This window comes from Barbus barbus (genome assembly GCF_936440315.1).
Source record: "Barbus barbus genome assembly, chromosome: 8".
Taxonomy (NCBI): domain Eukaryota; kingdom Metazoa; phylum Chordata; class Actinopteri; order Cypriniformes; family Cyprinidae; genus Barbus; species Barbus barbus.
Genome location: NC_136736.1, coordinates 19,547,652 through 19,563,281, shown reverse-complemented (window position 1 = coordinate 19,563,281; position 15,630 = coordinate 19,547,652). Strand labels below are relative to the sequence as shown.

Below are 15,630 nucleotides of genomic sequence, written 5' to 3'. Positions count from 1 at the left end.
TGGGCTGTTGTTCATTCATCTCCTACACTTTTCAAAGTATTAGCATAAACATAAAAATAATTTAAAATAATAAATTTTTCGAAAAAAGGTGTTATTTATTAAACACATCATTAAAATGAGCAGCTTGTTTTCAGTAAAGTGGCTGGTTTAGAAAGAATGAAGCACATCTTCAAACCAAACCGTTTCTGAAAGACCAGTAACATTCAAATTCAAGTATATTTGATTTGAAAAACAGGATTTGACTTGCTCTTTATCATAATAGTCTGGCTTTTTCTTCCTCATTTCTTCAGTTTCTTCTGTGCTGCTTTCTTCTTCACCATCTGCAGCCGTTTCATAGCATTGAGCTGAGACTCCTGGGAAGTGGGCGTCTTGCTATCAGCTGAGGCTTTTGCTCCATTGCTGTTGTTGTTGCTGCTGCTGCTATTGCCACCACTATTGCCCCCGTTGCCCCCTCCATTGCCTCCTGACCCACCGTTGCCTCCCAGGCTGCTAGAGGGTGCTGCTCCAGGTGACTGTGATCCAGTCAAAGTCATTTTCCCCATGCTATCTCCACTTGTTGAGCGACTCAACACCTGCTTGCCGAGTGTGAGTGGAGGGGGTGGTTTCATGGGTACCGTGCTAGAGCCGTTGTTTCCATTACCACTTCCACCACTGCTGCTTCCTGAAGGTTTAGTAGCCAGACCGGGCTTAACATTGGCCAGTGCAGAGAGTCCCACAGGTTTGGAGGCCGAGGGAGGTGGGGTTGATTTACTGCTACCTGGCTGACTGGTGCTCAACTTGGTACTGGAAGGTCCTACATTTGAGGTCTTGGTAAAAGCGGCCCATCCTGTAAGGCCTGTGGGCAAAGACGAGCTACTGCTGGAAGAGTTTCCTGATGCCACAGATGCCTGAACACAAAAAAGACACTTATTTGATCAGATATATAGTAAAAACAGTACTATGTAATATTACTATTAAATAATTGAATATTAAATATACTTTAAATGGAATTCATTTCTTTGATGGCAAAGCTAAATTTTCAGCAGCCTGCCATCCTGTTCACCAATATTTTAATAATTTATAAAAAAAAATACATAAATAAAAACCCTGCCTAGCCTTCTGAGATTTCAGTATGGAGATAAAGGTCAGGATCATGATTTTACTGTACAGTACACGTATACGTCTGTTGTTTGCTTTTGCCATCTGACAGAGCGCTTGGACCCAGAACTGGACTGATACTTTTTTAAATAGCAAGTTCAAATGAGCAGCATTTATTTAAAATACAAATCTTCTGTAACATAATAACTGTCCTTACTGTCACTTTTGATCAATTTAATACTTCTTTGATGTATAAAAGTATTAACCCCCTAAATAAATAAATATTAAAATGAACACTAAACTAAATAAATGATAAAAAAAACAAACACACGACTAGGTGGTTGCAGGGAACAACAGATAACTTTAAAGCTGGACTTACATTGCTAAAGTGCATTCCAATTTGTGTACTTTGCACTATTCACTGGCATTTTGTAATATAAATAGAGTGAATAGTATGTTCACACTGAAACTTCCCAAGAGAAAGAGAGCCTTTTACATTCCCGAATGATGCACTTACTTATATACAGTGGGTACGGAAAGTATTCAGACCCCCTTAAATTTTTGACTCTTTGTTATATTGCAGCCATTTGCTAAAATCAAGCCCGCATGGAGTTTGCTAAAAAAAACACCTGAAGATTCTCTGGTCTGATGAGACAAAGATAGAACTTTTTGGCCTTAATTCTAAGCGGTATGTGTGGAGAAAACCAGGCACTGCTCATCACCTGTCCAATACAGTCCCAACAGTGAAGCATGGTGGTGGCAGCATCATGCTGTGGGGGTTTTTCAGCTGCAGGGACAGGACGACTGGTTGCAATCAAAGGAAAGATGAATGCGGCCAAGTACAGGGATATCCTGGACGAAAACCTTCTCCAGAGTGCTCAGGACCTCAGACTGGGCCGAAGGTTTACCTTCCAACAAGACAATGACCCTAAGCACACAGCTAAAATAACGAAGGAGTGGCTTCACAACAACTCCGTGACTGTTCTTGAATGGCCCAGCCAGAGCCCGGACTTAAACCCAATTGAGCATCTCTGGAGAGACCTAAAAATGGCTGTCCACCAACATTTACCATCCAAGCTGACAGAACTGGAGAGGATCTGCAAGGAGGAATGGCAGAGGATCCCCAAATCCAGGTGTGAAAAACTTGTTGCATCTTTCCCAAAAAGACTCATGGCTGTATTAGATCAAAAGGGTGCTTCTACTAAATACTGAGCAAAGGGTCTGAATACTTAGGACCATGTGATATTTCAGTTTTTCTTTTTTAATAAATCTGCAAAAATGTAAATTCTGTGTTTTTCTGTCAATATGGGGTACTGTGTGTACATTGAGGAAAAAAATGAACATAAATGATTTTAGCAAACGGGTGCAATATAACAAAGAGTGAAAAATTTAAGGGGGTCTGAATACTTTCCGTACCCACTGTGTGTGTGTGTGTGTTATATATATATATATATATATAAAAAGTTTTTAAAATTAAAAGCATTCTGCATCTTTAATTAGACTATTCTGCCTTTTTATATTTAAATAATTACTGACCTTTACATTGAAGTCAGCTTATGTTTTTGATAGTTGGTAGTCAATCTATCATGCATCAGTAACTGTATAATTTAAACGTCGCCGCACCAGGCGCATGGCCCTAAAGGGTTGTACCTATTCTCCTAATGAGTCATGGGTGTGTTTTGGGCGTAATGTGCAATAAACCAGAGTCTCATTTCCCATTCCCTTTTTAAAACCAGTTGCGCTTGCACCATGGCAGATTCGCTATTTACATGGCGGAATTTGCAATAGCAAAGATTAGAAAGGAAAGGAATGTGCTTCTGCTTCTCCAGAAAGGAAACAGATGTGCCTGTGTGCGAGGTTAAAGCATACACAATAATAATCTTTTACATTGTAATCCTTTTATTTTTAATATTTGGCATATTTGTGTGCTGCTGCACAACCCTGTGTGTAAAATGTAGAGTGTACGTGCACTGTGCACCCACCTATAGGCACAAATTACAAACACGCCAATTAAAAAAAAAAAAATAATAATGGGCCATTGACTTTAGACCAGGTTTAGTTGGTCATTGGTGTAATTGTTTTCAGTTGCCTCAAAATAGCAATGTGCCAACAATGCACCTGAACACACCTTGTTTTCAGACCAGTACACCCATGGGTGAATAGATGGGTGCAAGTGCATTTGGTATTTAAACAAAGTGGCACTGGACATGAAAATGATAACTGCGTCGGGCTCAAACTAGCAAAAACACTTGTGTCTCACCTGGCGTCACATTGTGCCGGGTGTATGATAGGGCCCCTTAAATTTGTTATAATTTTTCAACTGACTCAAGTACTTTGAATTTGAGACCCCTGGTCCATAACCTGTACTGGTGTGTGAATACACTAACCTTCACCTCCGTTCTCTTAAAGGCCTGGAATGAACCTGTTGTGTCCGGTTTGGGCTTTAGCTCAGCTTTCTTCACTAGTGGATCTTTCAGCATAGGTGCTGCTGTTGCCAAAGCAGGAGCTGGTTTCTGTGGAGGTTTCTGGGTCTTTTGGGCCTGAGACATTAATAAACATCATACTGAGTGTTGCTACTATTATATGAAAGTTCTTAAGTGATATGCATCTAACGTTTAGTCATAATATTCTTACCATTCGTTTCATTTGCCTGGTACATCGAGCACAGTACCACACTAGCCGTGGGTCATTGACATCCTTGTCAGTAACCTGAGGTTTGTGACACTCCTGATGATACAGATTATGACATTCTTGACACTCCACTAGTTGATTGCCAGAAGTGACAGTCATTTGTCTGAGAAGAGAGAAAGCTGGCTCAATTTAGTGAAGGATTCCATAGACGTCAATGACAAGACAAATACCGTTCCAATGTTTATAAATCATATTATTCAGTGATATTTTCAATGAGCTTTCATTTTTATAGTTTCAGTTTTCTTTTGAATTTTTGTTTAAGTTTTAGCAATTTTGTAAAATTATATTTCTATGTAGCTTTACACTATTTCAGTTTTAGTAAATATTTTGTACTTTAACTTATTTATTTAGGGTAAGAAAATAGGTAAATGGTATTAACAGCTGACTTTAAATGTTTAAAGAGTTCAAATGAAACCAGAGTTTAAGAGTTTAAATTATACATAACGTGATAAATCCTTGTGGAATCCAAACCAGCAACCTTTTGGTTACCAGGCCTTTCTGCCAATATTATGCTAAATCACTCACCGACAAACCACACAAGCAAGACCCATTTCCATGGCAAAGTCGTCAGCATTGGTTTCATCAATATCTGTGAAATCCGGGATGGGAATGTCCTTGGTTTGAAAAGCAATCGGCGAGGAACGACTGTCCTGCTTATCCACACGAGGTTTTTTTGGTGGCTCCACTCCTTCCCCAGGATCAACCCTAATCTACATATTACATGATCTTTTATTAGTTTTCGGTTGAGCTTTTCCAGTTATATCATATTTACAATAATAAATAATAGTGCAAAATGACATTGAAAAAGACCTTTTCCAAAGATCTTTTCTCGCTCTCTTTCTTGGTCTTGTCTGAGCTGCTTGATTTACTGCTGCTGCTGGTGATGGATGATGAGGATGATGAACTAGAGGAGGATTTGGAGTCTTGTTTGGTCATTTTTGGTAATGAAACCTTGCTTACTTCGGCTTCCTAATGCATGGAAAATGAGTTGCACATTAATACATCAAACAATTAAGCTCCAAACATAAAAATACCTTTTTTAATATGATCACCTTCAGTGGTGTCCTATAGATGGAGTCACTGCCCCTGGCTAAAGACTCATCCAGCAGGGCCTTGAGTTTCTCTGCTGAGTCTTTGCTCTTGGAGTGAAGGTACCCCAGTCCCTTCAGAAAGATGGGGTCTAGCTCGAAACTTACTGTTCCAGACATTGTTTAGCGGTTATTGTATGATTTTACATAAGACAACGAATCAGCCCTCTTCCTGTGGAGTTTAATGCGTTGTATACAAGAATAACACGAGATAACCAGCATTTATGTCCCGCACAACCTCTAGTTTTAGGATAACTAAGCAACTGGAACCGATTGACGAAATTAAGGTCTTCAAGTTTTTGTGGGAAGCTCGTTTTTATAAACAGTAACGTTAGTAAATCACAATATTACCCTTAGCGCTAATTAACTAACTTAGCAGTGAGCATTTTGCTGCTATGGTCCGACAACCTAACCTTACAGAAACACACTGAACAGAGAAGCCTATATCTGGGAAGACTCCAAATGGGCGGGGCTTGCGGGTTTTTCGCTTTTATCTTCTAATTAATCTCTTTTCTGTGGGTTTTCAATTCAAAGACAATAAACGTTTATCAATGCCACGTTTAAATTATTGTATTGTTATCACATAACTGCTTACACAGAATCTGTTTTGTCACGTGATCCGTGTTACTTTTCTCACCGCTAATCAGAATGGCTCAATCACAGTCGTTTTTGATTACTAATTATAAATTATTAAAATGAAAATTACGTGACGGAAATGTCTAAGTGGGTTAAACACTATTCCTTGAAGTAAACTGAGTTAAATTATTATTGATTTTCTGTACAAATGTATCTAATAAGAAAAAAATGCCATGAGGTTTGAATGTGTCTCACTGTAGGATGCTGTTTTTTGAGCCTTTAGGTGCCCCCTTCAGGATGACTCTTGCTTAATTTCTCTCTGATGATGACTCTTTGTGTTTCTTTTAAATCATACCGACGATGTGTTTTAGCTGTCTTATTCAGTCACAACACCTCCACAAGAAATATTAACTTTCAAATGATTTACAAATATCACTAATATATGCATTTATTAACAAGCAAACAAAATGAGAGCGTATCAGTGAATTTAAAGAGCAAATGAGTCGGACACTAATAAATGTAACACAAGGAAATGCTACGCACTGCGTATTGACCTCGATAAAATGGTAAGTGCGGTCTTATAATGAACGATCAAAACCCATATTCTTATACAACCATCCAATGTATTTATTGTGTGAATTAAGTGGCGAATCACGTGGGTTATGGTGTTGTTGACAGGGCTGTCGAGTGTAAGAAGCTGATTGGCTGTTCCAGTGTGACGGGGGTTCTTGTCCCAGATCGCAGGGGTTAGACAATAAGGATCCAAACAGCAGCATTTCCATTAATAACACAGCATAGATGGAGTTGATCTCTCTGTGGTTTTGAGCAGCTGTCGCTGACACACACACGGCAGTTAAAATTTTATTAGACGACTTGAATAATTCTCCTTTTTTTATTTAATCACTTAAATAAATCAAATAGATCCCAGAAAAAGGTAAGTGGATCTATAAATCCCAAACCATTTCAGTTCATCTCGACACGCTTCATTTCTCTATAGTCTAACAGGATTCATTTAGATGTCATGTTTTTATTATTATTGTGCATAAATAAATGTTGATTATGACGTTATTGACAGTTATCAGAGAGTAAAGTTGAAATAACCTGTTTCTTTGTCATTTTTTTCTTAATGCATTGCATACAGCCCTCGTGTAAGCATCATTATAATAAATTACATGAGATACTTTTAAACCATTCTTGGCATGCTAATTATAATACAAATTCTTATAAAAAGAGTCAATTTACTAATGAGAAGGGGAAGATTATTTTAATTAGTTTTTTACAGTTTTATTTTTGTTATTGTTGTTATTTTTATTATTATTGTTGTTGTTAGTAGTAGTATAATAATTTTTTTTTTTTTTCTGACTTCAAACCCCTTCAGATTCTGACTTTTTAGCAAAGAAATGGTGATGGAGAAGCCCAGTCCCCTGCTGGTAGGGCGGGAGTTTGTGAGACAGTATTACACACTTCTCAATAAAGCACCAGACTTTCTGCACAGGTATATGCTTTGTAAAATCATAATTTCATGAGTTCATCTCTTTCATGGAATTTTCATCTGAAAAATGAAAAAACTTTCTCATAATTCAGATTCTATGGACGAAACTCATCCTATGTCCATGGTGGACTGGATTCGAATGGAAAGCTTTCAGAGGCAGTCTATGGGCAAGCTGTAAGTCTTGATGTTTGTTGAGGGTTCATGTATAACCTGTCAAAACATCAGAAATTTAAATATATTCACCAGCATCTGTTCTCCTCATCTCTAGGAGATACATAAAAAGGTAATGTCCCTGCAATTCAGTGAGTGCCACACAAAAATCCGGCATGTGGATGCCCATGCCACTCTGAGTGATGGTGTGGTTGTCCAGGTGATGGGGGAACTTTCCAATAATGGGCAGCCCATGAGGAAGTTCCTACAGACATTTGTACTGGCTCCAGAGGTGTGTGTAATAATAACATGACAAGTGAATTCCCTGTACATTCCTTAGAAAAAAGGATAGACATCCTTAGAAGTTTTGTTTTGCAGCATAAAACCCCGAAGCACCTATTTAGTCTTTTTTTAGCATTGCTTACTGAAAACGAATTTCTACAACTTTGTCAGTTTATTAAACACCAAATAATCATCTGCATTGGTATTCACCTCCACAGTTGGTGTTTAGTATGGGGTTTCTGCAGGTCTTCCAAAGGTCCTTACACAAATCAAGGCCTTTAAATGGTGTTAAATTGGAACAGAAAGTCTTACATTTGTAAAGTTATAATATTAAATGCACTTGCATGCACTGCAAAAATGAATATCTTCCTTAGTGTTTGTCTTGTTTTCAGAACAAATATCTAAACATCCTTAACTCAAGATACATTTGTATGAGATGCAAAATGAGGGTATAAAGTCTCTTACCTGAAAAACGGAACAAAAGTATGTGAGTTTATGCTTAAACGAGAACAAATATCAACTTGTTTTCATGTTTCTGAGCCCACTGACAGATTTTGTTCTTGTTTTAATCATAAACTTACTACATTTTCATCAGTTTCTCAGATAACCAACTTCTTATGTTATTTAGCTTCTCATCTATATGTATCTTCAGCTAAGAATCTTTAGACATTCATACTGAAAACCAAGACAAAAATACTGATCTTTTTCTGCAGGTACAGTGAAAGTTATGGTTATTTCCATTTTCTAGTGGTTGGAAACAGAACTATTCAAGCCTTTATCTATTGCTTTGCAAAATGAATTAAAAAGTAATGGAAATATGTTGTATTTTTAAACTCTGAAATGTTCGTAATTCTTGTGCTCTGTAGGCATTTACATTTAGAAAACTTAGATGCATATTGAGTTCCCTTTAAACTTTGTGTTAAAGGGGACATTGGATGCAAAATTCACTTTTACATGGTTTGCAAATAAATGTGTCTTAGTGTGTGGACAATAGTATATTTCTGCCCTCAGCCAGTCGTATGCTATCCGCCGTTTTCTCCGTGCTCAAGCAGCTGTAGTGACAACAATGTTTCTTAAGCAAAGCAGGTGTTTTGTAGTTGGATGTAAAAGTGAACATAATAGTCTTCATTTTCTCTTGACTCCTGACACATTGTTAAATATGAAAGACCCTGAGTTTGTCAATAAGTGGTAGATTTGATTTCACAATTGTAAAGGAGTTACAGGCATAAGCTTCAAAAGACTATTTCTTTTCAAAGTTAACATAAATGAAAAAAAAAGACATGCCCAATATAAAGGTGTGAAAATAACCAAAAAGCCCAAAAGCAGCAAGAAACTTTCACTGCCGCTCAGGCTGTCTGCTGTTAATTTTATCCCACAATGCTAAGAACAAACTTGTCCTGCTGTGTGCTAGTATGTACAGAATGACATTTATTTAGTTTTGTTTCATTGTTGTCTAGGGTTCTGTGGCCAATAAGTTTTATGTTCACAACGATATCTTCCGATATGAGGATGAGGTCTTTGGTGACTCTGAGGCGGAGCTTGATGAAGGTTAGTTGATAGTTAAAGATTGTTACACACACAGTTCATACATTCAGCATCGATAAAAAGACTGTTGCTTCTCATATCCAAAAGTATTAGCAGTGCATGTCTTGGCATTGGTATTGCTCTAGCTCTGTTATGCTTGGAGTCTTTTTCTTTACTTTTACAGTAAACTTGGACCCCAGGGATTTCCATTTGTTTCTTCATTTATTGTTCTTCACGTTTTGAACTTTTTATGCATTTAGTGAAAATTCATCGTACTTTAAGTGCATAAATGGACTGTGACTAATTATATTTTGTGTCGTTTTGAGATGGATGTGATATATGGTTGCCTAGCAACTAGCAGTTAAATTTGCAATATTCCAAACATCAGCTCTGCTACACTATTTGAGCTAAAATCTTCAAATTTGCTTGAAAATCCCCACATGGGGACATGTGGAACAAATTTCAAGAATAACTTAAAGTACTCATAAGTCCAACTTTGAAAATGTTTTCTTTGACATTTTCAGTCAAACCATTACAAACAATCTTCTAAAGAAACCGCTCACCCAATGAATCTGTCTGGATGTGGCTTTTATGAATTGGCTCATTTAAAATAATTTTTTGGTATACACTAATGTTTTACATCCCAAAATGTCTGGGGGGTTTTTTCCATTCATTACACCAGTCAAATTGATGCAGCATTTTCAGATTGATGCGGGTTGGACTACATCTATACAAAGCTACTTTAACAAGGGCATTCTTCATAAAATGATGGACTTCTTATTGATTGTAAAATATATAGCGTTTGGGATTCATATAACTCTAAGTATCTAAGGATATAAACAGTCAATGCTACCTTATTATAGACGAAAGTCAGCCATACAAAATACTAGATTTGGTCGGGCATAAAAGACTCAATTATGTTTTACAGAAGTCACCTAAGTCTATTTAATCAGTATCTTCTAATTGCTTGCAGCTATATTTTGTGAATTGATTTCTTTAGAACTACAGGAACGTTTTAAAGCAATAGGATGGTTCTTTATCATTCAGATTTTTTAAAACTTTATGTATTATGCTGGGACAGAGTCCGAAGAAGAAATCGATGAGCCAGAAGACAGGCAACCATCACCTGAGCCCCTCCAGGACAGCCCCAGTAATGCAAACTGCTATGAACCCCATCCTGTGAGGTATCCAAATTTCACTTGGAACTTAAAAAGAAAGCTTACTATAATGTTCTAGAACTGTAGAGGTTTCTCGTTCTGGTATGGTACTGTTGAATTATTAAATATAAATATCTTTATCTCTTTCTTTTTCACCTTCAGCTGTAACAATGGTATTGAAGAATCTCATGAGGAAGCAGTTATGGAACTAGAGCCTGAGGTTGCCCCAGAACCCAAGATTGAAGAGCTGAAGCTCAAGGCAGAGGAGAAGGTCATAGAGGAGTTTGAGGAGAAGCCACCGTCTCCTGTTCCTATGGAATCGCCACCTAACATACAAGAACCACCAAAAGTAAGTTTTAATCGTTACATTACATTTACATTTAGTCATTTAGCAGACTCTTTTTTTTCAAAGCGACCTAACAAATGAGGACAATGGAAGCCATCAAAATCAACAAAAGAGCAATAATATGCAAGTGCTATAACAAGTCTTAGTTAGCATAACGCAGTACATGTAGCAAGTTTTTTTTGCTTTTTTTTTTATATAATAAATTACTAGAAAACAAAACAAATAGAATAGAGAAAGCTAGTGTTAGAGGCATTTTTTTAAAGAAAACAAGCAGTTAGAAAATAAATAGATTGTTTTTAATTATATAATAAAAAATAAATGGATAGAATAGAGAAAGCTAGTGTTAGACTTTTTTTTTTTTTTTTTTTTTTTTTTTTTTTAAGAAAACAAGCAGTTAGAAAACAAATCGAGTGCAAGTCTTTAAAGGGTTAAGTGTTTTTATTTTAATACAAAAAGAAAACAAATAGCTAAAATTAGAATAGAGGGTCAAATAAAGATGGAAGGAGATGTGTTTTTAGCCGATTCTTGAAGATGGCTAAGGACTAAGCTGCTCAGATTGTGTTAGGCAGGTCATTCCACCAGGAGGGAGCATTTGATTTAGAAGTCCGTGAAAGTGATTTTGTGCCTCTTTGGGATGACACTACAATGCACTGTTCAATTGCACTGTTGACCTGCCAAGGTCTTTAATGCCATTTATGCATGAAGTACTTTTCATCTCATCACAGAGTTGTTGTTGTTAACCCATGTTTAAAAAATTGGATTTAATTAGTTACAAATTCAGACTATTTTAGATCCCTAATCTGAACAAATGATAAAAGAGCTTGATTTGTACTGATAGTTTGATAATTTATTTTTAATTCCATTATAATTTGTTCACTGGAAAGTATTTTTGTTTTTTTTCTAGATTACTGTTATTTTTATTATTGTTTTAATTATGTATGTCTTATTATATTTTTAATGATCATATCTCTGGCAGACTTCATCTTGGGCTTCTGTGACCAGCAAAAATTTGCCTCTTGCTGGCACTGTTCCATCCTCTGGAGCTCAACCACATGTTGTTAAAGCACCAAACTCACAGGTAAGTACTTATGAATACCTTAACATCTTTCTTTCTCATTTTAAAATAATGCTGTTGACTCAAAGTTACTAGAACCATGCTTCATGTGCATGCTTTCTTGATTTTTAATGTTGTCAGCCCAGAGTTGAGACCAAGCCGGAGGTATCGTCTGCTACAATCCGTCCACGTGACCAGCGTATCCGTGACAGACCTTCGGTAACCTCGAGAGGGCCTAGATCTGGTATGAATCTAAAATACTTACATCTTTCCAAATACTTTCACACTTTCTTACAAATGATTTTATTACAGATAACTTTCATTTGTTATTAATGTGTTTTAGACCTTTTTCAAAACAACACTTTTTATTATATCATTAGATGGTGTCTTATCTTCTGACTCTCAAACTGGAAAGCCACATTTCAGCTTTGTGAATAAAGGTAAATATGTCTTTCCATTGTTAATAGGATATAGCTTTTGTTTGGGCAATAATGCTGTTAATGTATACAGAAAGGTTGATGTTGTTGATTCCTGCATTGTCGTAGCAGATGAAATCTTGTATGTTGCTTAGGAAGGGGTGATGAGTCAAGTGAAATGGACAGCAGAAGGGTTGTCAGGTATCCAGACAGTCATCAGCTGTTTGTTGGCAATCTCCCTCATGACATTGATGAGAGTGAACTCAAAGACTTCTTCATGAGTAAGTTTTTTTTTTTTTTTTTTTTTTTAAGATTGTAGTAACCATCCATGTTCTCATATCTGTTAATCAATCAGTTTCACATTTGCTTCTTGTCTATCCCATCAAGCATTTGGAAATGTTGTTGAGCTGCGAATCAACACTAAAGGCACTGGAGGAAAGATTCCCAACTTTGGTTTTGTTGTCTTTGATGATTCAGAGCCGGTACAAAGAATTTTAGGAGTTAAAGTAAGGAAAGCTATTTTTATTTTTATGCATGTGGTTTTAAAACAATTTTTAGGAATGCACTATTTTACAATTTTTTCAATTCTGGCCGACACAATAAGCTAATAATCATTTTCATGTTTGGGCCAATAACATAGAAATGGCCTGTATTTAAATTCTATAGTTTTCTCTAAATAAATGACCAAAAAAAAAAAACATTGATAACTGCAGAATTATTGCAAAGCACTGTGAGACAGGTACTTATACTATATATATATATATATATATATAAAAAAAACATTTTTGTCACATGAAATAAAATATTCAGTGAATAAAACAAAAAACAAACAATTTCTATGATAACTCTATGATAAAACTCTAACTTTTGTGTTGCTAAATGGTACTGAGATATATATATAACACGTGCATCCTTGCTTTTTGTTGTAATACCTGTTATACTTTTCTTCATGTACAAAGATATGGTATTCAGAGAATACTTTTTGACCCATCTCCATTTCATTTGTGATTAGCCGATCATGTTCCGTGGTGAGGTACGTCTGAACGTGGAGGAGAAAAAGACGAGGGCGATGCGTGAGCGGGAAACACGTAGTGGAGGTGGAGAAGATCGGCGGGACTCAAGGCGTAGTGACCGTGGTCCAGGCGGGCCACGTGGCATTCCCGGAAGCGGCATGATGCGAGACCGTGACGGCAGAGGCCCACCTTCACGTGTTTCCACCGTACCTAAACCAGGCATGGCCTCTGGGAGGGGCGCAGGTTCTAGTGAGGGTCGTTTTACTGCTCAGAGGCGTTGAGAGGAGCTCCCCTTGTAGTTTGGAAGTAGTAAAATGTTCATTTATGATGATATTGAGAAGTCTATGTAAAAACATACATCAGGTTTTTTTTTTTTTTTCAGTTTCTTGTGTACACTTGCATTTTTGCCTTTTGGAATGTCAGCTGTTTCTTGTGAAACAGATCAACAGCTTGAACAATGTAATGACTCAAAACACACTGTTCACTTTAAATTGGAATTGTGCTGCAAGTCCTCTGGTTTGTCATTTATCAAGTGGTAACAATTACAAACTTTGTAGGGAAACAAATCAGTTAGGTATATTTAGTGCTGATAGAAGTCTAATTTCTGCTCTGTGATGTTTCTTTGACATTTCCTGTTAGTTTACCTTCCAGTTGCTGTTAGTGTCAAATGTGCAGATTGAAAGGTGGCTTTTTTGAAAACAATTTTTTTTTAATTTTTTTTTTAAAGCTAGCCTTTTAATACATATTATTTAGGTAATTTCACTAATCAGCTCATTAATAAGCGAAAGGCTACCTGTAATCATAACTGTGAGCTAACAATATTTCATTTAATGGTAATGACTTGTACGGGAAGAAAAAAAAAGAAAAAAGGAAAGGTAAAGTACAAGACCGTGAGAGTGGAGACAAGACATGTCCTCTCCAGTTTGTGTTTATGTACTATTTTTGTTTTTTATTTTTTTAATGTACAGATTTGACAACATTTTATGTTCTGGGTCTGCCTGAATAAGTGAATGGAGCATTAATGGAAGCATTTGTAAAGTAGAAAGGTACCATGATTTTTGTGTAAAGGCATTTTGGATATATGCTGAATGTTTTTTCTAAGGCAGAGTCACTTTATTACATTTAGTTTTTTATGTAATCCTAATCTCATTTTTGTGATGCGAGTTTCATTTTACATCCAAGCAATTGTTCTTGTTCTTTTTAAATTAAAGCATAACAGTATTTATACAGGGTACAGAGAAACTTTGCTGGTGCATTTCTGACTTTCCCAAAAGGACTAGTTTTGCATTCTTCTTCTTCAAAAAAAAAGAAATTATGGTATTTTAAATAGCACTGATTAGAAAAAGTTTGTCAATTTTCCTCCAGACACATAAGGCTTCATTAATGCCCCCCCCCCAACCCCAGAACTGTTGGTCCTTTCAGAATTTATGCCTTATTGGGGGAAGCATAATTTCCTGTTTTTTTGTTTTGTTTTTTCATTATTATTATTATTATTATTTTTCATGTGTATTTGTTTAATTGATATCCACTTATTTCCATTTGCATGATGAGGAACATGTTAATGCTGCTCTTCATGAATGGAAGGAAGCATAAGTACAGTAGGGTAGACACTGTTTTCATTGTGCAGTGGTACTCCGTCTACAATTTGCACTGATTTTGTAAGTACAGTTTGATGTAGCGCTATTTTTGATGTTTAATGTCTTCCGTGTCAGGTAGATTGCACTAATTGCAGTATTTCTAGGACAATCTTCATCAGGGACATTGTATTTTTTTGTTAATTTTTTGGGACAGCTTATTCGCTGTTAAAAGACATTTTGGTTGCAGATACATTAACTTTTGGAAGAAAATATGCCTACAGTCCCGCCTAGAGACTTCTTTCCCCATCAACTCTACCTAGTTCTTACGTGTTCTGAGTTTGGGACCTGGAACATTTTAATTACTGTGTAAATAAATGCCACAATGGCCTTTCTTTTTAGATGTTAAGTACTTCAGTCAGCCAAATACTCTGAATGTTTGGATTACAGGAGAGCAAAAAGAAGACAATACACCTAGGGCTTGGTCAAATAACTGTGCTTTTCAACCCAAAATATGCATCAGACTTTAATTTGTTTTATTAGCTCATATCATTTTAATCAGATTCTTTTAACCCTCTAATCCTAATGCAAAACATTGGTTTTCATGCAGTTATTATGAGTTTTATAAATGCTCTGTTTATAGATGTAGTTCATTTTGGTGGAACAAGAACATGTTCTTGTATTAGAAGGTGGTTACCATGTTGTTTTACTTAGACTGCATTTTTGTGCGAGTAGAACATGTTGCAGCTGGATGTTTATTACTGTTTTTATTATTTACATTTTTTTTATTTCATTTTTATTCAATCTCAATGTGTTAGACTTGACATACAATAAACTGAAATCTGTGCTGTTCAGTGCAAGTGTTGTGGCTTGAAATCAAAAGACGAGATCAGAAGTGTAATACTTGAAGGTTGTTTAATTTATCAAAAGAAACATTCAGCGTGGCTTTTTTATTTTTATTTATTTTTTGTTGTTGTTGCAGTGAATCAATTACAATACATGAGAGTTACAATACATGAAATTCTTAAATGAACTAAATCCACTGATCTATATATAATTATTATCTATTATAGATCAGTGACTAAATCATATTATATTACACCACAGAACCACAAGGTCAACAATCAATTATTTGAGTTTTTTAATCATTTAAATATCATCATTATTATTATTATTTGAAAAGCTACTAC

At 36.0% G+C, this 15,630-nt stretch overlaps 2 protein-coding genes across 3 annotated transcripts; one reads left to right on the top strand and one right to left on the bottom strand.

Moving 5' to 3' along the window:
• Window positions 1-71: 71 nt before the first annotated feature.
• Window positions 72-6,073, bottom strand: LOC306874268 (integrator complex subunit 12-like). Of its 2 annotated transcripts, none has more exons than XM_079424177.1 (6): window positions 4,821-6,073; window positions 4,579-4,737; window positions 4,294-4,478; window positions 3,712-3,871; window positions 3,465-3,617; window positions 72-887 (listed from the first exon to the last, which is right to left on the bottom strand). In XM_079424177.1, exons 1-6 carry the CDS (start codon window positions 4,974-4,976, stop codon window positions 279-281), a joined length of 1,422 nt encoding a protein of 473 aa, XP_079280303.1. In that variant the 5' UTR covers window positions 4,977-6,073; the 3' UTR covers window positions 72-278. The 2 variants fall into 2 exon arrangements, with proteins under 2 accessions (XP_079280303.1, XP_079280304.1); XM_079424178.1 differs by having other exon boundaries at window positions 80-887; window positions 3,471-3,617; window positions 4,821-5,308.
• LOC306874267 (ras GTPase-activating protein-binding protein 2-like) lies at window positions 5,784-15,293 on the top strand. Its single transcript, XM_079424176.1, has 14 exons — window positions 5,784-5,998; window positions 6,111-6,366; window positions 6,811-6,927; window positions 7,017-7,098; window positions 7,193-7,366; window positions 8,814-8,904; window positions 9,962-10,064; window positions 10,200-10,386; window positions 11,360-11,461; window positions 11,579-11,681; window positions 11,818-11,877; window positions 12,009-12,134; window positions 12,241-12,359; window positions 12,866-15,293. Exons 3-14 carry the CDS (start codon window positions 6,833-6,835, stop codon window positions 13,145-13,147), a joined length of 1,524 nt encoding a protein of 507 aa, XP_079280302.1. The 5' UTR covers window positions 5,784-5,998; window positions 6,111-6,366; window positions 6,811-6,832; the 3' UTR covers window positions 13,148-15,293.
• The last annotated feature ends 337 nt before the right edge of the window (window positions 15,294-15,630 follow it).